General features: G+C 56.6%; 10 protein-coding genes across 10 annotated transcripts; 5 read left to right on the plus strand and 5 right to left on the minus strand.

Annotated features, from left to right (window-relative positions):
* Positions 1-739: 739 nt before the first annotated feature.
* On the minus strand, positions 740-3,803 carry CDEST_10701 (Putative Ion transport domain-containing protein). The gene is made up of 4 exons (XM_062926857.1): positions 3,464-3,803; positions 3,243-3,377; positions 2,338-3,161; positions 740-2,249 (listed from the first exon to the last, which is right to left on the minus strand). The coding sequence occupies exons 1-4, from the start codon at positions 3,598-3,600 to the stop codon at positions 1,255-1,257; spliced, it is 2,091 nt and encodes a 696-aa protein (XP_062782908.1). The 5' UTR covers positions 3,601-3,803; the 3' UTR covers positions 740-1,254.
* Positions 3,804-4,799: 996 nt separating this feature from the next.
* Positions 4,800-6,186, plus strand: CDEST_10702 (Putative RTA-like protein; the record flags this gene model as incomplete). The annotated part of the gene is made up of 4 exons (XM_062926858.1): positions 4,800-5,039; positions 5,092-5,227; positions 5,295-5,668; positions 5,797-6,186. 4 exons carry the CDS (start codon positions 4,800-4,802, stop codon positions 6,184-6,186), a joined length of 1,140 nt encoding a protein of 379 aa, XP_062782909.1.
* Positions 6,187-6,857: 671 nt separating this feature from the next.
* Positions 6,858-9,860, plus strand: CDEST_10703 (uncharacterized protein). Its single transcript, XM_062926859.1, has 2 exons — positions 6,858-9,012; positions 9,077-9,860. Exons 1-2 carry the CDS (start codon positions 8,108-8,110, stop codon positions 9,534-9,536), a joined length of 1,365 nt encoding a protein of 454 aa, XP_062782910.1. The 5' UTR covers positions 6,858-8,107; the 3' UTR covers positions 9,537-9,860.
* Position 9,861: 1 nt separating this feature from the next.
* On the minus strand, positions 9,862-10,953 carry CDEST_10704 (Putative serine/threonine dehydratase, pyridoxal-phosphate-binding protein). The gene has a single exon (XM_062926860.1). The coding sequence runs from the start codon at positions 10,859-10,861 to the stop codon at positions 9,863-9,865; it is 999 nt and encodes a 332-aa protein (XP_062782911.1). The 5' UTR covers positions 10,862-10,953; the 3' UTR covers position 9,862.
* Positions 10,954-12,059: 1,106 nt separating this feature from the next.
* Positions 12,060-14,462, plus strand: CDEST_10705 (Putative S-adenosyl-L-methionine-dependent methyltransferase superfamily). The gene is made up of 3 exons (XM_062926861.1): positions 12,060-12,353; positions 12,520-13,643; positions 13,722-14,462. The coding sequence occupies exons 1-3, from the start codon at positions 12,231-12,233 to the stop codon at positions 14,014-14,016; spliced, it is 1,542 nt and encodes a 513-aa protein (XP_062782912.1). The 5' UTR covers positions 12,060-12,230; the 3' UTR covers positions 14,017-14,462.
* A 2-nt stretch (positions 14,463-14,464) lies between these two features.
* Positions 14,465-16,589, minus strand: CDEST_10706 (Putative heterokaryon incompatibility; the record flags this gene model as incomplete). Its single annotated transcript, XM_062926862.1, has 2 exons — positions 14,465-16,042; positions 16,095-16,589. 2 exons carry the CDS (start codon positions 16,587-16,589, stop codon positions 14,465-14,467), a joined length of 2,073 nt encoding a protein of 690 aa, XP_062782913.1.
* Positions 16,590-16,994: 405 nt separating this feature from the next.
* On the minus strand, positions 16,995-18,557 carry CDEST_10707 (Putative tyrosinase copper-binding domain, di-copper centre-containing domain superfamily; the record flags this gene model as incomplete). The annotated part of the gene is made up of 1 exon (XM_062926863.1): positions 16,995-18,557. One exon carries the CDS (start codon positions 18,555-18,557, stop codon positions 16,995-16,997), a length of 1,563 nt encoding a protein of 520 aa, XP_062782914.1.
* An 843-nt stretch (positions 18,558-19,400) lies between these two features.
* On the minus strand, positions 19,401-20,027 carry CDEST_10708 (Putative stress responsive alpha-beta barrel). Its single transcript, XM_062926864.1, has 2 exons — positions 19,761-20,027; positions 19,401-19,670 (listed from the first exon to the last, which is right to left on the minus strand). The coding sequence occupies exons 1-2, from the start codon at positions 19,863-19,865 to the stop codon at positions 19,449-19,451; spliced, it is 327 nt and encodes a 108-aa protein (XP_062782915.1). The 5' UTR covers positions 19,866-20,027; the 3' UTR covers positions 19,401-19,448.
* A 204-nt stretch (positions 20,028-20,231) lies between these two features.
* Positions 20,232-21,784, plus strand: CDEST_10709 (Putative fumarylacetoacetase). The gene is made up of 2 exons (XM_062926865.1): positions 20,232-21,241; positions 21,336-21,784. The coding sequence occupies exons 1-2, from the start codon at positions 20,299-20,301 to the stop codon at positions 21,677-21,679; spliced, it is 1,287 nt and encodes a 428-aa protein (XP_062782916.1). The 5' UTR covers positions 20,232-20,298; the 3' UTR covers positions 21,680-21,784.
* A 578-nt stretch (positions 21,785-22,362) lies between these two features.
* CDEST_10710 (Putative homogentisate 1,2-dioxygenase, rmlC-like cupin domain superfamily, rmlC-like jelly roll) lies at positions 22,363-24,055 on the plus strand. Its single transcript, XM_062926866.1, has 2 exons — positions 22,363-22,702; positions 22,776-24,055. Exons 1-2 carry the CDS (start codon positions 22,635-22,637, stop codon positions 24,031-24,033), a joined length of 1,326 nt encoding a protein of 441 aa, XP_062782917.1. The 5' UTR covers positions 22,363-22,634; the 3' UTR covers positions 24,034-24,055.
* The last annotated feature ends 249 nt before the right edge of the window (positions 24,056-24,304 follow it).

Consider the following 24,304-nt stretch of genomic DNA (forward strand, 5'->3'; position numbering starts at 1 on the left):
TCTTATCCCGGCGACATCATCAGTAACCTCGCCCCCCCCCCCCCCCGGTAATGGTCGCTTGGTTCGTCGTGTCGGACGAGGAGGATTGAGAGAGAGCCTGCTTCGGCAGCATCGACGGAAACTTTACCGGTCTTGACTTATTTTAAGGAAGAAACGGGGAGAGCAGGCATCAATCTGTAATCGCTTACAGGTAAACGGTTATTTCAGCACCCCTTGAGAAATCGGTTTAAAAGAGACGGACTCAACCCGGGCGCATCCGACCCCAGACACCACTCACCCACCCACCCGCGTGGCTGCAAGCTGTTCCCCCATTCCGCGCGTCTCCACAACTCTCACGCAACATAATGCATTATCCAGAGTGGATTCTTCAACAATCTTCAGGCAAGATGGCCGAGCGGTCTAAGGCGCTAGCTTCAGGTGCTAGTCAAGTAATTGGCGTGGGTTCGAATCCCACTCTTGTCACATCGTCACAGATGCGAGAGTATCTACATCTTTTGCATTTTTGCGATTTTGGCGAAACTGATATTGGGGGTTCAGCGACATCCAGTGTGAGGATTCTCCCCTCTCTTTCCTTCTTCCTTTTGCTTTGTCCGCCATCGGCGTTTCGGGGCGGGGTTGGCGGCCAATGCAAAGCGCAACTGGCCGAGCTTTACGGGCGCCTACCGACATCGTTTCCCAATGCTTGTGAACAAACAGAAGACGAGCGAGAGGGAGTCACGGTGGGGGGAAAGTCTTGCGAGGCCAAATTTGATTCTCGCTACGTACAGTCTGGCGAACCCGTTCCAACCCATATCGACATTACCAAGCTGCTTGCTGAGGTGGCGGCAGATCAACTGCCGAAATCCCTCCACCAAAAGTATGATCACGGGAAATGAAAACAGTATCGGAAACGCCCGGCTGATACATCCAATCTCACACTTGTCGTCTCAACCGCATAGGCAGGCACATATGCACACAAAGCCAGAAAAACCGAGACCACATCAAAAGATAACACTACAGTCGATACCCATTCACACGTCAAATCTCGATCCAGATAGACACGCAAGACGCACATGCACGCCGGGCCCAAAGCCAAACGCGCTGGGCAATGCAGATGAAAAAGAAAAAAATAGGCCAACCGGAGTTCTCTCAATATCAACACGGACGCGAACACATGTAATGTCCCGACAGCAATCCAAAAGATTGAGCCAGGTGTAGCAGGGGTGACCTACCTCTTTGTCTTGAGACCATCATGAGGGAAGGGGTTGGGGGGCTTCAAGAGGAGGAAGAGGGGGAGGGGGAGGAGCCGGGTTGTTGCTGGAGAGCCTCGACAAGCGCGGTGAGCTTATCGATCTTGTCATTGAGCTCCGAGATGCGCACCTCGACGACGGAGGGCGCGTCCATGTCGTCGGCCTCAGCGGCGCGGGCGTGGGGACGCGACGAGAGGTGCGAGGCGTGGTGCTCCTCGGGACGAGGCGACCTGCCGGGACGGTAGCCGGACGTCGGGCGGTTGGCCTGGAAAGCACCGCGGGAGCGCTGCTTCGTGACCCCCGTGGCACCGCGCGGCCCCTTGAAGCCGGCGTACTCGTCGGGCATGACGCGTCGGCGGATGTTCTCGTACAGCTGGATGATGCCGACGATGGGCAGGTGGGTGGCCTTGAGGAGGACGATGCGGCTGTGGCGGAACTTGTCGTCCGAGGGGAGGAAGAGGCGCAGGGGCCGGAAGATGACGAGGGCGATGAGGTTGAAGGGCGGGTAGAAGTGCGTGAGCCGGTTGCTAGTCGAGGCCTCAAGCACGTAGACGCTGTAGACGTAGAGATACTCCTCGCGGGCGTGCGTAATGACCCGGGAGAAGGAGTTAGACAGCATACCCGTCAGAGAACCCATCAGCAGGAAGGACGAGAGGATGATGAAGATGATCATGAGAGGCGGGCCAAAGACCTTGTCGATGTCGTCCATGATCTCGATGCCAACGTACGAGGAGCCGAAGAAGATCTTTGTGAGGATCATGGTCATGTGGCTGAAGGTGTAGGCGTCCTGGCCGATGAGGGAGAAGGTCGTGAGGAAGCCGAGGTAGATGATGACGACGAGGACCATGAACTTGACAAAGTCCTTGCCCATCTCCTTGAGACACGGGATCAGCGTGCCCCAGTACGGCGACAGGCTGAGGAGGGAGAAGACGCGCGGCACCATGAAGAGAGCCTCGAGCGCGAAGACGTTGAAGGCCGTGTCCGTCATTTTACTGTCGTGGTTCGCGATGCCGATGACCCCTGCGCGGCGTGTCAGTTAGTCAAGACGTCGATGCGGGGGAGGAAGGTGTGGGGGGGGCAAGAGGGAAAAGCAGGCGGTTCAACTTACTCAGAACGGCGAACGTGATGCCGATGCCTATCATGATCATATCAAATAGGTTCCACACATCTGTTGCGTAGAAGATGGTCCCGGCATCGGCCCACTCGCTGAGCTCGTCGTATAGGAACGCGGCCAGCCATACGTAGAGAACCACCTCGTTGTGGGTAATGCGCTCCGTGTTCTGCTCGACAAGGACGGAGTAGTACAGGCATAGGAAGACGAAGAAGAAGAAGGCCTCCCAGGCCTTGAGGTACTTGGGGACCCTCAGGCGCGAGAAGATGTCGGTGGTGTGGGCGTTGTAGAAGCGGGGCTTCTTCTCGGCGTGGACCGAGAGGCTGTCCCAGAAGATGATGTCGCCGTTCCAGATGCCAGTGACGATCTTCTGGACGACGTGCTGGCTGAGGAAGCGTTTGGCGTCGGCGACGGCGGCGATCTCGAGGGCGTTTAGGTTGGTAAAGGGCGAGGTCGGGTCGTCGTCTTCGTCTTCGTCCTGGTCAGCGTGCATGCTCATGGTCAGCCTCGAGAGGGACGACAAGAGCTGGTAGCGCTTGGCGCTGCTCCCGGGGCGGATGGAGGCGCGGCGGCTGCTGCGTCCGGACCAGCTGCCGCCGGACAGCAACGGGGAGTTCTCGTTGCTCTCGATGTCGGCGTTGGGCGGCGGCGTCGGCGGCTCCTTGGGATCAGGGATCTCGTAGAGGCAGTAGTCGACGGCCTCACGCTCCGACAGACGGGTGAGGAAGCGCCAGGCGACAATCTCACAGGCGTTGGCGCGGGCCTCGCAGAGACCCTTGTTGGACTCGGACTCGTCCACGGCATAGTGCCATTTGAGGGCGCTGCGAGTTTTGTCAGAAACCTTCTTGTCTCGTGAGATGACTCGGGCGACGGGAGGCGACATCCACCATGGGATAACTCACAGCAGGGCGTTCACAATGGCGGGATTGGTGCAAGTGGCATTGAGGTGGTCGACCAATACTCGCAACGGCTCCCCGGCCGCAGTCGTGCGCAGCTGCTCAAAGGTGCTGGGCAGCACGATGACATCGACAAAGTATCTGAATGGGGCCGTCAGTGAAGTGGTCTCGACGCGTACTGCTGGCTCGTCGAGCGGTGAGACAGAGGGGCCGTTTGCGCAACTTACACAGAGAGCTTCTTCACGACATCTCGGAAAACATCGTCCGTTTCGATTTCGGGCAGCTCAAACGAGTCGAAGTGCAAAGACACGGGGCTCAGGTCCCGGGACTTGGGCAGCTTCCTGGACTTGACGCGGATGGGCATTTTCGGCGATGCTTGGGTCTATGCAGCAGACTCGTCCGGGATTGGCCAATGGGTCAGGAGCCGACGCAATTGCTCCAAAGCTTTGGGTGGGTGGGTGGTCAGCAAGTCGGCGATGGTGACCTGCGTGATGCAATCACTTGCAGACGGTACACGGAAAACACGGTACACTAAACACGCTCCTCTCAGCTGCGGGCGGCAGGAAGCTGTAAACAAAAAAGAGGGATGCCGAGCCTGAGGACCCTGAGGACGATGCCGCCGCTGTTGCTGGTCGAACAGGGGTGAAGTGGGTCCTGTTTTACTGGAAACGGGGACTTCAGCGGGGCCGTCGCGGGGTCGGATCAACTGACTGCCATTGGCCCGTGCGTCGTCTCTGTCGGCCGCAGATCCCACTCACTCGCTCCAGTCTTATCGTGAATCTCATCGTACGGCGTACGCTGATGACAGGTCCTGCACGACATCTTAACCGTCATGAATGAAGAGGACAATATGAGATTTTTTGCTGTCAAAATGAAAACCGGTGTCATCCAGCTAGGAATCTCAGTGTTCCTATTGCATCTCTCTTTGCTTTCTGAGAGAAGAGTCATGCTTTTGTGGTATGTGTGATGAACTCACCTCACATTGCCAAAACAAGCATTCCATCATCCAGTCGCGGCTCACAAAGCGCACCAAGTAGACAACTAAGCACGTCTAGTATCCACAGTAAACACTTGTTTTCGTCTTTGAATGCATCGTTCGTGGTCCAGTATGCGAGACCTCAGACACGTCTTGTCCTTATTGTGAACCCCCCATCAGCCCCAGAGCCGACGCAGTCCAGGTCGAGACGCGTCACGATGCATCAACGAGCCTCATTCCGCGATATGGCTCTGAACAGTGAACCATGGGGCTGACTGGGCTTTGCGAAAGAACTTTGGTGTTCCGCCCGGCTCAGTCGGGACTATGGAGACTGGTCCAATGGGTGAGTGGCCTGTCTTGTGCTGGTTCTCGAAGGATTCGGGGGCTAAGTTCGGTGACGCGGCGGGTCCTCTGACTGCCTGCAAAACCACGAATACTACGAGGCCGAGCCTCACTCTGCGTTCATGATGTTGGACCCGGAACCTCGGAGAACGTATTCTTTGGGAATAGAATAAAATGCCAGCAACTTCAGACGTGGGTTCCGGTGGAACGAGACGACAACCTCAACACCGAACACCCAAATAGCCATGGCCACTCAACACTCCTCGACGCCAACGTCCAACACAGCCTCAGTCGCAAGCGCGACATCGTCCGGAGCGCGACCATCGTGCACGACAGCGGTTCCGGGCCAATACGGTAGTGTGCCCATCGACGCGTGCAATTCTTATTATCCCTTTGATCCTAGCTTCGAAGGGAATCTGGCGTTTGCGGTCATCTTTGGGCTGTCGCTGGTCGCACACGTTACACAAGCCGTAGTTCATAGAAAGGTCACTTGAATCGATTGTTCGGCATACTGAGTCCCGCTGACAACAACCGCAGAGGTTTTGCTGGGTGATATCCATGGGCGCTTCATGGGAATGCGCAGCCTTCATCCTCCGATCTCTTGGCTCCCGAAACCAACAGGAGATTGGATACCAGATTGGTGGACAGCTTTTGTTTCTCCTCGCACCGCTGTGTTTGTTTTCACCAACTGGCCAGATGTTCTTCGAAGCGCAAAGTCGAGCTGACAATACGCATAACAGGGATCAACGCCTTCGCCTACATGTTGTCGGCCAGGCTCGTCTACTTTATACTGCCCGATCAAAAGGTGGCCGGCATCAAGGCCTCGGCGCTCACCAAGATATTTGTCACGGTAGATGTCGTCTGCTTCCTGGTGCAAGCGGCCGGCGGTGCGATGATGTCCAACACGGACGTCTCTCCGGACGACCCCATCTTGCGGATTGGCAAGCATGTGTACATGAGCGGCTGCGGGCTGCAGCTCGGCTTCATCGTCATCTTCTGCGGGCTGATGGGTCGCTTCTATGTAAAGATGCGGCGGGCGCAGAGGTTCGACCTCGATGTGAGACGGATCAAGGCCATGGTGTGGGTGGTGTACGTGGTCTTGGTTCTTATCGTGGTGAGTCTTTTTTTTTAATAGTTTTTTTGCAAGCTATTTTGTTCTTCTTTCTCTTTTCGTACCTGCGTGGCGTGAGGAACGTGTGACAGGGAGGACTCTGAACGGGACCGAGCTGACGTTTGACGGAGATCCGGATCATCTTTCGGTTGGTCGAGTTCGGGCCCGGAGCGGACATTGACAATCCCATCTTAACCAACGAGAACTACGCGTTCGGGCTTGACGCACTGCCCATGGTGCTTGCGCTCGTGCTCCTCAACGCCGTGCACCCGGGTATTGTGCTGAGGGAGGAGAATAGCGAGTTTCCTCGGCCGTCGAGGGCAGAGAAGAAACAGGCAAAACTCGATCGGAACGCCGCCAAGCGCGAGTCGAAGCTGGCCAAGAAGGCCGCGAAGAACGAAAAGAAAGCAGGCATAGAGGTTGACGACGGCGAGTATGTCATCATGGAAGAGAGATCGCCGGCGACGGATCAGCATGACAGCGGTGACAGGGCCGGCGCCACCGGGAGGGGGCAAGCGTAAAGGATGGACATTCGCCGCCGGCGTGGGATCTTCTGTGATGTACCGTCAATCATCATGATGTATTCGTAGAGCGCAGCTTGGGCGTTTTGTCAGTCAAGATGGACCCGTGTAACGTCCGAGGGTAAGACTTTTAGTCTCACTTGCATCGATCCAATCGGGCTATTCGACGGCTCATCATGAAACGACATGGCGTTGCTTTCCAGAGACATGCATGCGTTGGACCCGGCATTCCTATTCCTATTGTCGAGAAGAGACAAGTGAGTAGTCAGGTAGTGTTGTAAGTTGGGCAATTGGAGCAAAGGGGGGGCCATGTTCATCGCAGGATGGGATGAGAATCCTACACGTACCTTACGCTCCTTGGCAGTCGACTGCCTGGACGGGCCCCTGGGGCATCGCCTCGGGGACCCACCCGGACCGAGAATCCACTGTTAGCGCCGGGTTAAAAAAAGATGCCCGACTGCCGCTAGCGGGTCATAGAAGCACACTGTTTCACTGTGTAGAAGCGTTGTCCATAGCACGTAAAAACAGTGCGAACTAATCACGTAATGTCCGAAGGATCGGGCTCGGTGGAGGCAGCGCCAACAAGCGAGGACGACCATGCCTCGCCAGTTTTCCCCCTTGTCTCTCTCGCTCTCTCTCTCTTCCTTCCAAACCTATCCACCCATTGGGGTCCCAAGCCCCTCCAATATCCCCCATCGAACGATTGTCTTCGGACCCTCCTACATTCGGCCCTTATCCTTGTTGATTCGGACCCGAACCAACGTGCCAGTATTGGCAGTCCCTGACATGTTGGCCTCCCTGACGAAGTAGAAGCAGAAGCCAGGAGTGTCCCCAAGACAAACAAACCTACAATCCCCGTGGACCGTGGCGAAAGGGGCGTCGCTTACCAGAAGAGTATTCGTACCGAGAACACTAGAAACATAGCTTGGGCGACTTGTGGCAGAACCTGCATTGTGCCTGTGTCAGCTCCTGCAGAGGGGGCGGGAGCAATGCGCAGAAGCCTGCGGCCAATCCAGTCAAGGCAGCAAACAGCACCATCACTCCTTCTGACCATCACGAGTTCGTTCCCGGCCAGATTCTCATCATGTATCAATTGTGCCATCAGGGTCAGCCTTGGGACTGGTTAGTCGAGGCGTGTGGCCAGCTGGTATATGAAGAGAGAGGATGGAAAAGTTTCCGCAGCGCTGTCTCTCTCTCTCGACTGCCCGCTTCTTTTCCTTGACGTAGCCCGTTTACGCTAGGCTCTCATTGTCCAGCAACGGCTCCCAAGCTGCTCGCCGTGTGGCTGCCTATTCCCTACTCCCAGGTTCTCAGATCCGCACGGACTGGTCTCGGGCGGGTTTGCCTCATCGCCACGGTTCACGGCAACATGTCTCTAGACTGCAGCGATCCCAGGAGATCTCCAGAACACCCTCCGGAAACGCCCCGAGCGCCGCGAACCTGCAGCCGTGATACGACGGTAGAGCAATGCTTTCCCCTTCTGCATGTTGGGGGCCCTTTCTCTGGGTGTTGCCAAAGAGCGCATGCTTACGATCGAAGGATCTTTGAAACACAGCTCCCCAATCAACGTCAGCCTTGTTGGCGTCGCCCCCCGGGGGCCCGGAGGATGTGCCCCTCCACATGGTCCCTGTTCCGATCTAAATTACACCCTCATTGCCCAATTCTCTGTCAAGTAACGGTTTCTTCTCCTCCTTCCTTTCCTTCTGCCTACCCTGGTCCCTTATTCCGCTCGTCTCCCGCCTCTTTCTCTTGTTATTGTTTTATTTCTGTTCTCTGTACCATTCTTGATCTAGTAGATGCCAAGCGAGCAACCTACTTCATCGTAACCAACAACAATTTCATCGACCTGTTAGTCAACAGATCGAAAGCAGACAAAAGGTCGGCCAGGGAGTGAAAGTGGGCAAGCAGCCCCAGCTTCAAAATGTTGTTCAGTCGGCGGTTGTCACCCACATCGGCGATTCTGCTCCTCAGCAATGTCCTCAATTTCGCTGAGGCTGGCGCCTTTCCTCGCCAAACACAAGAACATATCGCCCTACGCACGCTAGACGTTAGAAACTGGCCACTGGCCACGCCGGCGCCATGGCTCGGCATGATGAGGAGGCAGGACGACAGCAGTACCAACACCGTCTGCGGCTACCTCGGTGGTGACCCGAACCTCCCCGCGACATGCTCCGCCGGATCTCATTGCGCCATGGACGCTTCCGCCTCCGCAGTCGGCTGCTGCCCGAACGGGGCCGCCTGCACGACGGGCGTGTACACCAGCTGCGTTGATAACAACAGTCCCACTCAGACGGTATCGAATCCGTACATCTTCACATGTCAGGGAGACAACGTGTGCTACCGCAATGCCTACGAGGGCGGCGCCTACCAGTATGGATGCGGCACGGCAAGCCAGGGCACCTCTGTGTTCGCCACTGCTTCGGGACTTAGCACGACGGTTGCCATCACTCGCATCTCGGGTCTCGTGACAATTGAAGCGACTTCGTCGTCTACCAGCTCCTCCTCCAGCAGCAGCAGCAGCTCATCCACCTCGTCTTCGACGAGTTCCACAACGAGCTCGACATCATCGACAACCAGATCGCGGTCCTCGACTTCGACGACGAGATCAGCGACGACTACACAGACCCAACCACCGACCTCCAGCGCCGCTGCCCCGCCGCCAGGCGCAGCTGAGGCAGCACTGCGACGACATGGAGCCGTCATTGGCGGAGCCATTGCCGGTGCCGCCATTTTCGTCGCTATTGTCTCGGTGGCTCTCTGGATGCTCAAGCGCAAGCGTGGAAACCGGCGGCGCGGTCCTGGTCTTGGCAAGGGAACGTCATACATGTAAGTCTGACCCTCTCCTCTCGTGGTGCACATCATGGGCAACAGATGCTAACTCATAGTCCAGCCCGCAGACCAACCCGAAGGACTTCACTCCCGTGCCGGGCGGCGAGGTCATGTTTGATCAGGCAGGCTATGGCCATCCGGCCATGATGCCCGGCGCTCATGGCACGACCACCTCCATCTCGGGAGGCAGGTCAGCCAACTCGCCGCCGTCCTCTACTCCCGGGGGTTACAATCCTGCCAGCGGAGCTTCCGCATCGGGAGCGTCCCGGTCTATTTACGAAGACATGCCACTGACTCACCAGAGCGAGATGGAAGAATTCTCGCGAGGCTATAACGACGCTGTCACTCCCGCCGGACACGACGATCACCGCGCCGTGAGCTCGGGAGGCAACAGCAGCGCGAATCCCTACGGCGCCGGCGCCGTTGCCGGGGCGTCCTCCGGGCAGCAGTCTGACGTGGCGGATGAGAGGCCACTGTGGCAGCAGAATCGGAGGCAGAGCCGGAACTTGATGTGGATGTAAGAGGCGAATTTGAAATCTGGCATGGTGTTTTGGAGTTGGTAGAAATCCCCATATTCGCCTAGGTCTCATTGACCTAAACATGGTTGACTCGGGACGCTGGGAAGCTCCCGACAATGTACACGATCTGTAACCAGTAGATAATTCTGTTCATATCTACAGCCGTTCGACACATTTTCCCAGCATCATCGTCTGTGTCGTTGTCTACGCTGCTTTCTGCCACTTGAAATGAGCTTCTTTACACGTCATTAACCCTGATCCAGCTGGATTTTAGACCGGCACTTCGGCAAGCCATTCCGTTGCGCCCTAGTTTTGTAACATCACCCTCTTTACTGACCGTATATGACTTTCTTGACGACGCCCTGGTCTACATTACCTCCACACAAGAGGATGACGCTCGTTTGGCCTGCCACTTCTCCGGCAACCTTGTCGAAGCCCGCCAGAGCCAGAGCGGCGGAACCTTCTACGATCATGTTCTCCTCGAACGCCATCTTCCTCATAGCGGCGGCGATCTCCTCCTCGTCGCATTCGACGACGCGGTCGACGACGGCGGTCGCCAAGGCAAGGGTGATGGAGTCCTCGTCCATGCCGCCCGCCACGGCCTCGGCCAGCGTGGGCCGGTGCTCCGTCTCGAGGACTTTCCCGGCGGCGATGGACTCGGCCAGCGTCTTGGAGTTGGCGGCGGCGACGCCGTAGACCCTGGTCCCCGGGCTGAAGGCCTTGAGGACGGCGCCGATGCCGCTGACGAGGCCGCCGCCGCCCATGGAGATGAAGACGTTGTCGACGCCGCCGGCGCCGCACTGCTCGAGGATCTCGAGGCCGATGGTGCCCTGCCCGGCGACGATGAGCGGGTCGTTGTAGGGCGAGATGTAGGTGTACTTCCCAGAGGCCGCGAGCCGCTGGGCGTACTGCTCGGCCAGTCCGGTCTCGGCGCCGTGGAGGATGGAGGTGGCGCCGTAGGAGTGGATTTTGTCGAGCTTGGCGGGGAAGACGGTCTTGGGAAGCACGACGGTCAGGTCCCGGCCGAGGGCGCGGGCGGCGTGGGCGGCGCCGATGCCGTGGTTGCCCGAGGACGCGGTGATCAGTCTGGATTTGCTGTTGTCGCCGTCGGCGGTAGGGGTGGCGGGCTGGGCCGAGATCTTGGAGGTGGCGCCTCGAAGCTTGAAGGAGCCGGTCAGCTGGAAGTTCTCGACCTTGAAGAGGACGGTGGCGTTGTGGTCCCGGCCGGCGTGGCGGGCGGGGATGAGGGGCGTCTGGTAGATGTGGGTGCGGATGCGGGCGCGGGCCTGGACGGCGCTGGCGGCCACTTCGTGGATGGAGAGAGACATTTGCGCGGTGTGGTCTCTTCGGTTTGAGACAGATGACGACGAATGAATGAAGTGATTTCCCCCTTCCTTTTCTGTTTTGGAACGTACCTGTATCGACTACTCCTTTATGCACTCTCTCCAAAAGCCTGCTTGAAAGAGGCGTATATTATAGTTCAATTGGTGACGGCCTTTAGTCCGGCGCCCGTCGGCAATTGGTAGTGTACGCCCTGCCATTGACTTACGGATCCCCTCGCCCCACCAGAAGGGCTTGAAATCTAATTGGTCTGGACGGCCTTGCAGCTGCAAATGCCTGAAGTGCATGCGTCCGGCAGCACCGGGGATCCATTCTCGAATCCCCATATATGCGGCGCCGCAACTTCCGGTACTGTCGCTGATTTAGTGGGTACCTGTCTCGCCGGTACGGATGATCCGGTATCCATAATTACGGTAAGACGCCCACCAGTGCCCCATAAAGTCTCCGACCGGATCGGTGGCACCGTTGCGTATTACACTTTGGTCAAGCTTTCCTGTGACAGCAGCATGTGATGGGCAATTCCACCAAGGTAAGTTCGTTGACAGCCTATTTTAAGACCACGCCATACGTGTCTAGGGACGAAGAGTATCAAGATTGATGGTCTTGCTGGCTCGGAGACAAGCAATCATCGCTTGGCTGATTGGCTCTGCTCAGCTTCCTTCATTACCAGTTGCCTACCGAGGGAGCAGCAACCTGAGTACAGAGTAGGTGCCTGGGTAAGATAGGGGGTGATTTTTATTGAACGGCCTGGCGATGCCCACAACCCGAACAGCAAACAGCACAGGTTTGGAGCATCCAGACAATCCCTATCTTGTCAGGCAAGATTGGCAATCTGGGGAAAGGAGAAACCTGGGAGGCGGGCGGTGAAGACTTTTCCCCCTCGTCCCTCTCTGGCGGGAGACTTCGTGGCCTCAACTGACTTGGCGGTGCATCGCCGCAGGGGTGTCTCACCCCATCCAGGGCCTCGCCAGCCAGTCCTGTGCGGCGTGGTCCCCTTTTTTCCATCAGTGGCCCCCCTGCATAAAGCGATAAACCTGTCCACAAAAGCGGGGGATATTTGCGGTGTCCGAGAAACGCCTGCAATCTGGTTAGACTGACCAGTGACCAGGAGGTGTGGCCGACCACCCCCAGCCCCGAAACCCGCTTCCGTTGGTCGCATTGCAGAGCTTCCCAGCTCTTAAATCTGTCCACACCTCCAAAACTCCAACGTATGTCCCATCTCCAACCAACCCCCGTGGGAAGACGCAACAGCAACAACAACAGCAACAACAACAGCAATCGAGGAGCCGTGTGAAATCGGAAAACTCGTGAGCTTTCTTTTTCTTTTGCCTTTCCAAGCAACCACCGTGTTCAATCATGGCCTCCGAGAAGCGCCCGCAGGGCGCCGAGCTCGAGAGTGATATCACCTTCATTGCGACCCCTGCCGCCCAGCCCTCCAAGTTCGCGACGAACGAGGACTGCGGCGTCAAGACCACCAACGTGAGTATGAGCATGAATTTGAACCCCCCGGATGAGGCTCTTTCCTTTTCTGACACCCTATCGCGTCAATTGGCGCGACTCGGTCTCGATTGACCTCTCGCAATCCGTCTGAAAATCCCTCCAGTTCAATTCGGTCCAGGCTAACCAACCTCCTCCTCCCACGCAGTACCCTACTATCAACAACCCTCCTCTCCCCGCCGAGGGCCCTGGCAATGAGTCCTTCTCCAACTACCTCCTGGCAGCCGTCCTCTTGGGCGTCCCCCTGTGGATCACGCGCATCTTCGGCGGCGGCCTGAAGACCTTCATCTTCTTCTTCGTCCTCCTCGTCGTCCCGCTGCTCGTCGGCTTCTGGACCGTCTCGACGAGGTTCGCGCCGCGCATCAACGACAAGGCCAAGCTCCCCGGCCGCCCCGTCGAGCACTACATCACCTTCAAGAACCAGGAGGACCGCCAGCGCTGGAGCGGCCGCAACAAGGTCCCCATCCAGACCTTCGCCGAGTTGTACACCGAGGGCCTCGTCGACGTCAACGGCGACCTCCTCGACGCCCTCGAGTACCGCCACGACTGGTCCAACTTCGCCTTCACCTGGTCGCTCTTCTACTTCATCTTCTTCGAGTTCGCTCCCGATGTGCTTTTCCACTCGCGCCAGCAGGACGAGGACCAGATTCGCCCCACCTACGACAAGGGCAACGACCACTACTCGTACTTCCTCGGCCCCCGCATGGTCTACACCAGCGGTATCTTCTCCGATATCACCCGCGAGGAGACGCTCGAGGAGATGCAGGACAACAAGATGGCCATCGTCTGCGAGAAGCTCGGCCTCAAGGAGGGCGAGACCATGCTCGACATCGGCTGCGGATGGGGTACCCTCGCCAAGTTCGCCAGCGTCAACTACGGCGCCCACGTCACCGGAGCCACCATTGCCAGCAACCAGGCCGCCTGGGGCAACGACGCCCTGCGCCGCGCCGGCGTCCCCGAGTCCCAGAGCCGCATCCTCTGCATGGATTACCGCGACATCCCCACCAAGAAGTTCAACAAGATTTCCCAGATCGAGATGGGCGAGCACGTCGGCATCCGCAGACTCACCACCTTCTTCCGCCAGTGCTACGACATGCTCGAGGACGACGGTGCCATGTACGTCCAGCTCTCTGGTCTGCGCAAGGCTTGGCAGTACGAGGACTTCATCTGGGGTCTGTACCTGAACAAGCACATCTTCCCCGGTGCCGACGCCTCCACCCCGCTCGCCAACTACGTCGGCTGCCTCGAGAGTGCCGGCTGGGAGATTAAGAGGTAAGCATCATACACACACAACCAACCGTCCCTCATCATGAACCGCAAGAAAAAAAAAGACTAATACGCGATACACAGCATCGACACCGTCGGCGTCCACTACTCCGGCACCCTCTGGCGCTGGTACCGTAACTGGCTCGGCAACTCCGAGACCGTTAACGCCAAGTACGGCCAAAAGTGGTACCGCATCTGGGAGCTCTTCCTCGCCTGGTCCGTCATCGCCTCCCGCCAGGGCAGCGCCACCTGCTTCCAGATTGTCGTCGTCAAGAACCTCAACGCCACCCACCGCATCGAGGGCGTCGCCTCCCAGTTCGGCCTCTCCGGCGCGCTCGCCGCCGCCAAGGCCGCTGGCAAGGCTGCCTTCCCCCGGTAAGCGCGGAACGGTCGCGTGGCCCTCCTTAACGGGAGGGCGGGGGAGAAGCGGGGAGTGTGAAAGATGGTCAGCTGTATGTGTCCATGAATGGAATGAATGACCCCTTCCCTTCCACGAGGACTTGTGGAGGACCCTTCTATCTTGGTTCTTTCTGGTCGCTTAATTCGGGGAGGGAAGGGAATGGGCCTTTCACGTTTGTCATATTATGAGGTCGGGGCTTCCGAAAAGTTTTGATCGATATAAAAGGCTATAGAGAAGAGCTTGGCAACGGAGGGAGACGTGTTCTCCGTGCCGCATTGCTTAGAGTCCAGTTCATCTCTGGAGAGTTATAGAATCAGGGGGGGGCGGGCGGATGCGTTGGCACCAGTCGACGCAGTTGTTGGTGTCCAATGATGAAAGAGTTACACGTTGATGCCAACAAGCTCCTGACGCGCAGAACCTCTGTGATTCAGTACAGCGTGAACTCTTCCTCCTTCGGCTTGGTTTTGAGAAACTCCCCGTGCATGAGGCCGTCGACATACGCGTCTCCCCGGAAGTAGAAACCCCCTCGCGATCGTCTGCGCAAGACGATGGGCGAGCGCGCTCCCCAGATCAAAGTCAACATGTCGCCGGCTTTAATTCCGACACGCCCTACCCCGAGCGTGCCCTTCGCCGTCTTGAAAAGGGTTCGTTTCCTGTTTTGCAAGTAAACGTTCTCTCGCCAACCACTCATGTAGCTCTTCATCTCCTCGTCATCCACAGGTGTCTGCGCCTCCAGCTCCTCTTCGGTCCTGGTCTGAGTGTTCCTGCGCACCATTGCAGCCCCTTGGCTTGTTAACGCGCCGGGGTCCACGCGTCGCATTCGTACGATGTCTGGCCCCAGCCTGTTGAGCTCCTCGGGAAAGTTGCCGCTTTCGCCATGTACGAGGGTCCGAAAGACGTGCGCCGCCGCCGCCTCCGCCTCCGCCTCCTCGCTGTTGCCACCACTCCCGACAGGATGTAGCCCCGTGAAGGCAATGACGGATTGGCACCAGAGCTCAGCGTCCCCCTTCCCAGGTGGGATGTAGCGGCGTCCTTGGGGCCAGGCCGGCGCTTCCATGACTTGGACCACCTCATCGACGCAGCAGCCGCTCAGGACGATGTAGCCAAGCCCACCTTTTCTTCCCGCGGCCTCCGAGAATGGTTGTCGTTGGACCCTCTCTCCGGCTGCACAGAAGGGTTTGTAGTAGCTCACCGCCAAGACTTCCTGGCCGTACTGGCCGACATCGACCCAGTCCGGGACCCAGGTGGGCAGTATTCCGTTTTCGTCCCCTGGCAGTATAGAATCGAGGTAGAAGTCAGAATCCCTGGAGTCGGAATCCCTAGTTTCAGAGTCCCTGGAGCCTGAACGGTCCAATAGTGCCGTTGTGATCCTCGCGAAGACCTCCTCTGTTGACAGCGAGTAATCCGTCTGGAGGCCGGCCCTCTCCTCGTCGTCCATCACGCCAAGCAGGCCAAACGCAATGTCCCGAGGGTCTGAGGCGGAGTAGTGAGGCCGGTCCATGGTGGCGCCGACGTTCCAGAGGATGTCGACCAGCCGCACTGTCGACCCCTTCCTCCGCAGTTTGCGGATCCTCAGTGACGTGATATTGGAGAGGTTGTGCACCCCGGTCCTGAAGATCCGCCGCGTCGCGAGATTCATTTTGACATTGTACAAGGAGAACCACAGCGCGTTGAAGACGGCGTCGAATATGTCGAGCGGGATAGCCTTGGTCCCGACGACCACGCGTGCATCGCGGGCCAGGGAGACCTCTTGGATGATCCACACCCGGTGCCAGTAGTCTCTTTGCAGCAGGTTGCAAATCGCGTCAAAGAGCGGGGGGCTCCTATGGGAGAGGAAATCACGCAAGAGCTCGTATACGGCCAGCTTCGTTTCCGAAGTCTGAGTGTCGTCTAAGAGGGGACTCTCACTCCGCCCATGGTTGGCTGAGGCGCTTGTGTCCTGGGAATCAACTGGCCGCGGAACTGTCTCCGTCTCCATCTCCGTCTCCGGGCTCGACATGCGCGGCTCGGCCCCAAGGGGAGAACCGGGAAGCGACGTGAGATGCGATTTCTCGCACGGTCCGCACGTGCCCCTGACCGAGCAGCTTCACCATGCCGTCGATCCCGCGCCAGGCCGCTGCCCGCGAGACAAACTCCATGATGGTGTCGCTCTCCTCGGTACCGGGGCCGAGCCACATGTACACCATCACGGCACCGCCGAAGACGTCCCGCATGGCGTCGATCTGCCAGCTCTTCTCCGCCAGATCGGCCTGCGCGATGCACACGGCGTCGACCCAGAGCCACGAGTCAACGCCGTCCCGCGAAAACTGCTGCAAGGCGGCGTGCAGGTTCCTGGTGACGCGGAAGGGGGCGCCATCGATGTCGATGGGGACGGTGTCGGCAGCGTCGCCCCACACATATGACAGGGCGGCGTAGGGCACGTCGTCGTCGAGCGAGACGTGTCGGATTTCGAGCGAGACCGGGGCCGTGATGGGGTCCGCGTTGGAAGGCGGACGCAGTCTGACGAGCCTGATTTCTCGACGATCTCGGTTGAGGGGACTGTGCGTGTACATGATGGGGGGGCGAGAGGGCGTTGTGAACTGACCAATTGTGAAGTCGGATTATGAACTCACGACAGGATTGCATGATCCAAGACAGAGAGTGTGGTTGTTCTGTTTGTGAAAAGGATAGATATCACGAGGAACGGCGTGAGCTGTTGCCTGCAGGCTGCATGGCACGGAAAGAACAATAGGTTTGATTGGTTACATGGTAAGACTTAGCTGAACAATTGGGTTCGGCCAGTGACAACATTGGCAAGTTGCAAAGGATTCCAGATAATACACATGCTTACATTTCGGATACCGGGCTCATTTGACACACACTCGCATGTTATCAAGTGGTTTGTTTCATTTGCACGTCCCAAGATGCTCAAATAACTGCTTGCAAGGGCAAATTGCACACTGGCATCCAATCCATCATCACATATGATCAGTCCCAAGCCTAACCGTAGGGCTCTGAGCCCCCTGCTGAGGATCATCCCCGTCACCGAGGCCGCGTTTCAGCGTGCGGGTGTGCAATTTGACCTCGAAATCCATCTTCTCGGCCTCCTCCTTGCTCCAGCCCTCGATCGGTATGTGGGCCCGAACCTCCAAGTAGTTCTGGCAATTCCGGCATCCCGCGACGTGCCAACGGCTCAACACGGCCTCCGTGCCGATCAGCATCTTGTCTCCGTTCTCCTTGGTGGCCCAGGCCGAGACGACAAAGGAGCCTCCGATGGTGGCGCGGTTGATGTTGCCGACGGTCAGCACCGGGGACGGCCGGCTGCGCGGCGGGGCGGCCTTGGGCGGCTCGCCAACGTTGTCGTAAATGTAGCCCAGCCTCGCGATGTTGATGACGTCGTTGGACGTATAGGCCGTCTTCGGGTCGCCGGGCTTCTTGAAGGGCTCGAGAGGGCTGTCGAGCGTCAGCCACGTCCCGCCGGCGACCCCGGGCGTGGGGCCCTGGGCGTCGACGGAGTTGGTGCCGGGGTAGCCCTCAATGATCTCCAGGCGGTCGCGCTGGTTGTTCTTGATCTGCCAGCGCCAGAACATGAGGTCGACGAAGCAGTGGTGGAAGTAGAAGATGGGGTCAAAGGCCGCCGTGTCGTTCTCGCCCATGTCGCCGTTGGCGCCGGCGATCTGGTTGGAGTTGCCCTGCCCGGGCACCTCGAAGCCGCCGACGGCGAGGTGCATCGAGTTGTGCGGCGACTCGAGCGGCACGACGGGCTTGTAACCCTTGTCGCTGAGGTGGTCATCGTTCCACCGCTGGGCCGAGGTCCCGTTGGAGAAGACGGTGTAGTTGGGCGCGTCGAGGCAGTGGTCGTACTTGGCCTTGATGCCGGCGGACACCTCCTCCCCGTCGCTGTTGCGGAAACAGGAGTAGTTGAGCCACGTGACGATGTTGTCGTTCAGCATCTGGTTCGTCGCTTCCTCTCCTTGCTCGCGTAGCGCCGCGTTGTGGATGAAGGACCCCTCGGCATTGAGCGGGGTGCCCACGAGTCCGGAGAAGGGGTAGCGGACAGTCTCGTAGCCCACGGGCTTGGTGTAGTTGGCGTCCGGAATGGGCGTGAGCCTGTCCGTGATTCTGGCCTGGAATTTGTACGAGAACAGCGGGTTCGGAATGGAGGATCCATCTGCAAACTTGTAGTCCTTCGTGAGAAAGACCGGGGGGATGCCTCCCGTCAGGGTGGCCTCTTCGGTCTCGTCCCAGTACGGCAGTGCCACGCCAGGGACCTGGCTCTGAAGCGCCTTTTCGAGTCTCAAGAGATAGGCCCGGTGCCAAGTCGGGAAGAGGATGTTGCCGTGGTTGCAGTACCCTCCCCACCACGCAGGGTTGGCGTAGCCCGCACCGCGAAACGGTTCTCCATGGTAGCCGGCAATGACGAAGAAGGAGTTAGGGTCTTCGGCAGGGAGCTTCTGTATGGCGGCGAATGCCCTAACGAGGTTGTCCAGTTCCGCTGTGGACAGGTTGCGGATATTCTTCCGTATGATGAGCCCGCCCATGATTGTTTCGGGTGGAGGCAGGAATCAGGAAGGATTGGAGAATCAAGGGAGGGGGTCAAGTGCGGCAGACAAAAGGGTGTTATTTGGTTGAGATGCCTGACGGAGGTTCGGGATTTCCCATCATCTGCGGCATTGCATACTCATATATACTCCAGCACGGGGTCTGCCACTGACCACTGCAAACATGTGCATGTCGCTGTCAGCTCATGAAGGCCGAAATATGGAACCTAAACCCATCTCACATGCATTCATCGTAGCAGAATGTTGGTTGAGGGCTGAAACTGTTGCCCGAATGCATACGAAATGAATTGAGTTGAACAGCTAGAGTTTGGCTTGATTCATCTTTAGGCATTGCCACTTGGTGCTTAGCGCTCACAGCCGACGCATTTGGCTATTCAATCTGTGTGATAGAGGTCCGAAAGTCTTGATCGGGAAGTCTGAAGACATGTCTCACCGTTGAAAACCATCCGCTGGGCTGTTCAGCCCGCCGCTAGCTCGGGCCGTTTCCGTTTCCGTTTTTGGGAGATATCTTGCTGCCAGAGACTTTTAACTGCAACCGTAATGACAGAATGAGGGGAAACGTGCAGCTATGGATATCGAGTGGGATGAGACATTTCCACATTCCCGTGCAATGAAACATGTGCCTTTTTCAGCATAGTTTCGCGCCAAGGTTGGTATTAGGGCCGTATCGTCTTCATCTTCATGTCTAACTCGCGTGGAACGTATCGGGAGGTGGCGTCTTGATGATAAACAGCCCAAAAACCCAAACTTGACTCGTTGAGAGACGGCGAAATTGTCTTTCGTGAACAGTAAATGGGCAGGCAATAAGAGAAAATATTGTTCATAAAGAAAAGAATATCTTCGTGAGAGATTGACTGGAAGTCCTGCTGTCTACTGTTGCTCTACCCGATCCGGGAAGAATACCATGGCAAAGCCTTGGTGAGCATTCTTTGCAATACTCTTCAATTCCTGGTGTGCCGCGCAGCCATTATCGTAGTAGTCCATGTCTCCCTTGGATGCGAATGTAGACACAGCTGCCACAGTGAAGCCCTGAGCTCTTTGATCCGCAACGGCCAGACCGGCCTTTACAGAGAGTATGTAAGGCTTGCCATCCTGCAATGCGTCAGTTTCTAATAACCAGTCCAGAAATGTCACTGTAACCGGAAGTTATGTGGTTGGACAGGAGATGTTGACTTGACTGACTTTCAAGGCTTTTTGAGGCATTTGCCGGTAAAGTGCCAGTATCTTGTTCTGATTTTCTTCGTCGGGAACCTTGAAAAGTGTGATTCTTGTAATTTGCTCAGCCATGTTGAAACGAGCGGTTTTTAATAGTCCAATGATGCAATATCACGTCAATGCAATGCTGGTTGATGATGAGGCGTTGTAGGAGTGTGATAGGTGTGTTGATGAACACAATTGAGACTGAGAATCCGGCCTTCTTCATCTCATTTTCTTATCTGGATGGGTATTCCTAGGGTTCCTTCTCATGAGCAGACCAGGCCACACAGTGTATCCCTGCGCATGGGATCTACCGCTGGTTGAGGGGATTGCCTACATTCCGACGACTCGGAACCCTTTCTCGGCTTCTCGGAACCACCCAAAGTGACATGGTTGACCCTTCCTTCGCTTGGGAGGATTGACGTGATCAAGAAGCGTTGTTAAATTGACAAGAAACTATTCCCTTACAATTGGATGAAAGTCAAAGAATCAGACGAAGTTTACGTCCACCGCTTTGCCCGTCATGAAGTCTTGGTTGCCCATCCTGCCGCGGTCGCACTTTTCCCTGCTTAACATCCCCTTTGGTGTAATATCCAGCAAAGACAAACAATTACACCGGCCCGCTGTCGCCGTCGGCAGTCATGTTCTGGACCTGGATGCTTTCACGACTGGAGGCGGCTTCAGAAAGGCGACGGATCTGCCACCTGAGAGCTTGAAGGTGTTTTCGCAACCTACACTCAACGCTTTTGCCGAACTCGGACGGCCAGTACATCGCGCAGTCCGTTCCTACTTGCAAGATGTGTTTCTCGAAAGCACGCCTCATCCCGAGATTCTGAAGGATAACGAGGCTCTGAGAACGGCTTCTCTGAGACCTATTACAGATATCTCGTTGCATCTCCCTCTTGCCATTGGGGATTACACAGATTTCTTCGCCGGACGAAACCACGCCCACAACGTCGGCGTCCTATTCCGCGGACCGGCCAACGCCCTTCAACCCAATTACAACCACCTGCCAGTCGCCTATCACGGTCGCGCAAGCTCTGTTGTTGTTTCGGGGACGCCTCTTCGTAGACCTTGGGGACAAGCGCTTCCCGCACCTGGTGCGACCGAGCCTGTCTTCCGGCCGTGTGCGCGCCTCGACATCGAGCTGGAGATGGGCATGTTCATCAGCAAGCCAAACGGGCTGGGCAACCCGGTTTCCGTCAAGGACGCCGAAGACCACATTTTCGGCTATGTTCTCATGAATGACTGGAGTGCAAGGGATATCCAGCAGTGGGAATACGTGCCCCTGGGGCCGTTCAATGCCAAGAACTTTGGGACGACCATCAGCCCCTGGGTCGTGCTTGCGGATGCTCTTGAGCCTTTCAGAACTAAGGGGCTCGAGAATGATGTTCAAGTGCAAAGCTACCTCCGAGACGAGCGGTCCGATAACGTTTTAGGCATCAAGCTGGAGGTTTCCTTGTCTCGTAAGTCCATGTCCCTTTGACTATTCAACGTCAAGATTACAATCCTTGTACTCGAGATAAACGCCACTAACAATGCCTCTTCCACTCGCATCAGCCTCAGAAGGCGAGGAAACGACCATCACTCGCACCTCTGCCAAGAACATGCTATGGTCGTGGTCGCAAATGGTGGCCCACCACTCGATTTCTGGCTGCAATCTTCGACCCGGTGATCTCTTCGGGTCGGGCACCATCTCTGGCAGTGAGCCAGGTACGCAGGGCAGCTTGCTGGAGCAGTCGCAGGGCGGAAAAACGCCAATCAAATTGAGCGGTGGACATGAGCGCAAGTTCATCCAAGACGGAGATACCGTGGTGATTCGGGGTTGGGCTGGCGAGCAGGACGGTGAACTTGTTGGCTTTGGGGAATGTACAGGCCAGATTCTGCCTCCTTTGTCGTTGTAGTTGGGAACTGGGGAACCTTTGCGACATCGACATCGGATGAACTCCACGAAAGTAAGTTCCAAGAGAAATTGCATTCTGAATGAATCGCATATATCAGTGAAATATGCCACTTTTAGAAAATCAAATATTCGGTTGGTCATGAAAGAACAGCCCATGGGAATTTAACCAGCTTGTGCTCCTTGGACTTACTTGTTGAAACCTGCTGATCCATATCACCAGCAAAAAGACATGCATTGTCGAAATATTGAATTCACTCAAACTTAAGCCATTAGAGCTTTGTGCTTAGGACATGTTTTGTATCGGATCATAGACTACGTTGGTGTAATTGGTCGACAAGTGGTGGCGTGTGGTTATGGCGAGTGTCTGCGGGTGTACCGTCCTAATACACACTTGTATGAAAGCATCTATCAACCTTGGAAACACAGCGGTACAGCGTTTGTGTACAGCCACCTTCCCTTAAAAATTCATCTCCTAAAACCCGAAAAAGAAGCCGAAGCTAGACAGAGAAGAGGGACGAAGTGCAAGGCCGCATTGACGGTTGAACCCCGTTAAGGCTGACCGACTCACTCGGAAACGTTTACGTTCCGCCGTTCCGAGAGACCGAGCTGACGGCTGCCGTCTGCTACAGCACATCTAAACCATGGAACGAAATAGCCATGTTCCGCACACAAAGTCTGTCTAGGCTTCGCTGGCGGCGAAGCTCGGGATCATGTTGCTCGTGCGGGGGCTGGCCCTTTAACCGCTGCCGACCCAAGCTTCGATCAGGCCACCCGAAGCAACTCAGACCATGATCATAAACTGTCTTCGATCTCATATCCTGTGCGGCTTGCAGACTCTGTGCCCTGCAACCGTTTCTGAGCCGCAGTCCAAGACAAAATAGCAGTGTCTCGACACGTTGACAGCCTGCTGTGAAACCCATTAATTCATACTACTCGACCCATTTAGTCAAGCAAACATGCCGGCGACCAACTTCTCAACCGAGGATAAATACCAATATCTGAATGGTTTTGGTTCGTTCCATGAGTAGGTCTCATCAACATCCCAAGACCAAGGTCGATCTTTTCGTCGCATTGGTGTTGACCAAAGCCACAACTAGATCAGAAGCCATTAAAGGCGCCTTGCCTATCGGTGCCAACTCGCCACAAAAGGCACCTTTTGGCCTGTACGCAGAGAAGCTTTCCGGCACAGCATTCACAGCGCCTCGACACGAGAACCTCCAGACATGGCTGTACCGCATCATCCCTTCTGCCTCTCACACTTCCTTCGAGCCACTAAAGCACAATAAGCCTGAGTCCGGCGGCAAGCTTCACCAGATCCCAAACCAACTACGATGGGATCCCTTCGACATCAACCTTGAGACAGACTGGATCAGCGGTCTGCGAAAATTGGGCGGCGCCGGCGATCCAACGTTGAAGACGGGGCTCGGTATCTTCATCTTTACAGCAGGCCGGAGCATGGACTCTAACGTGGCCACTTACTCCTCGGACGGCGACATGTTGATTGTTATTCAGCATGGCGTACTTGACATCAAAACTGAGATGGGCAACTTGCTCGTTCGCCCGAACGAGATCGTTGTTATTCCGCGGGGGATCAAGTACCGAGTCGATCTTCCCTCGGGTCCAGTGCGCGGATACATCCTCGAGCTGTATCAGGGCCACTTCGTCCTGCCCGAGTTGGGCCCCATTGGATCGAACTGCTTGGCGAACCCGCGAGACTTCCAGGTTCCCACTGCCGCATTTGACGAGGACGTGACTGAATGGTCAATCATCAACAAGTTCAACGGGGACTTCTTTATTGCGGAACAGAAGCACACCCCCTTTGACGTTGTGGCCTGGCACGGACGGTATTATCCTTACAAGTACGACCTGGGCCGCTTTTCCGTCATTGGGAGCATCTCCTTCGACCACCCAGACCCCTCTATCTACACCGTCCTAACAGGGCCTTCGGATCACCCAGGAACGGCTGTTGCTGACTTCGTCATCTTTCCGCCCCGATGGCTGGTACAGGAGGATACCTTCCGGCCCCCGTGGTACCACCGCAACACAATGTCCGAGTTTATGGGCCTCATATGCGGTGATTACGATGCCAAGACTGGAGGTGGCTTCCGCCCTGCCGGAGCCAGTCTGCACAACGTCATGTCCGCCCACGGGCCCGATGCGAGCACGTTCGAGCGCGCGTCCAATACCGAGCTGAAGCCGCAGAAGATTGGCGAGGGAAGTATGGCTTTCATGTTTGAGAGCTCTCTGATGATTGGCGTGACGGACTGGGGCTTGGAGACATGTCAGAAAGTCCAGAAGGGCTACAGCGAGGATAGTTGGACGGGTCTTGTGTCTCATTTCAAGAGGCCGGAATGAATTTGAAAGCAGTGGAAGAAAATAGGCCTCCATAGATTGGATAGTTTACTGCTAAAGTATGGCTTTTGAACCAATGTTGCAACTTCCAACTCTAGCTGGTGCTATTTGATCCCAAATGATTCTTTAGAAATGGCTATTCGGCTATGTAAAAAACACTGGAAATGGCTGGTTTGCCTCCTAGAAAAAAGAAATACAAACGCTTGCGGTTTGACCCTAACAGAAAGACATTGCCCGCTTGATCCTGGCCCTTGAGTCTTAGATTGGTGGACTG

The sequence above is a fragment of the Colletotrichum destructivum genome, chromosome 7 (assembly GCF_034447905.1).
Source record: "Colletotrichum destructivum chromosome 7, complete sequence".
NCBI classification, from domain to species: Eukaryota; Fungi; Ascomycota; class Sordariomycetes; order Glomerellales; family Glomerellaceae; genus Colletotrichum; species Colletotrichum destructivum.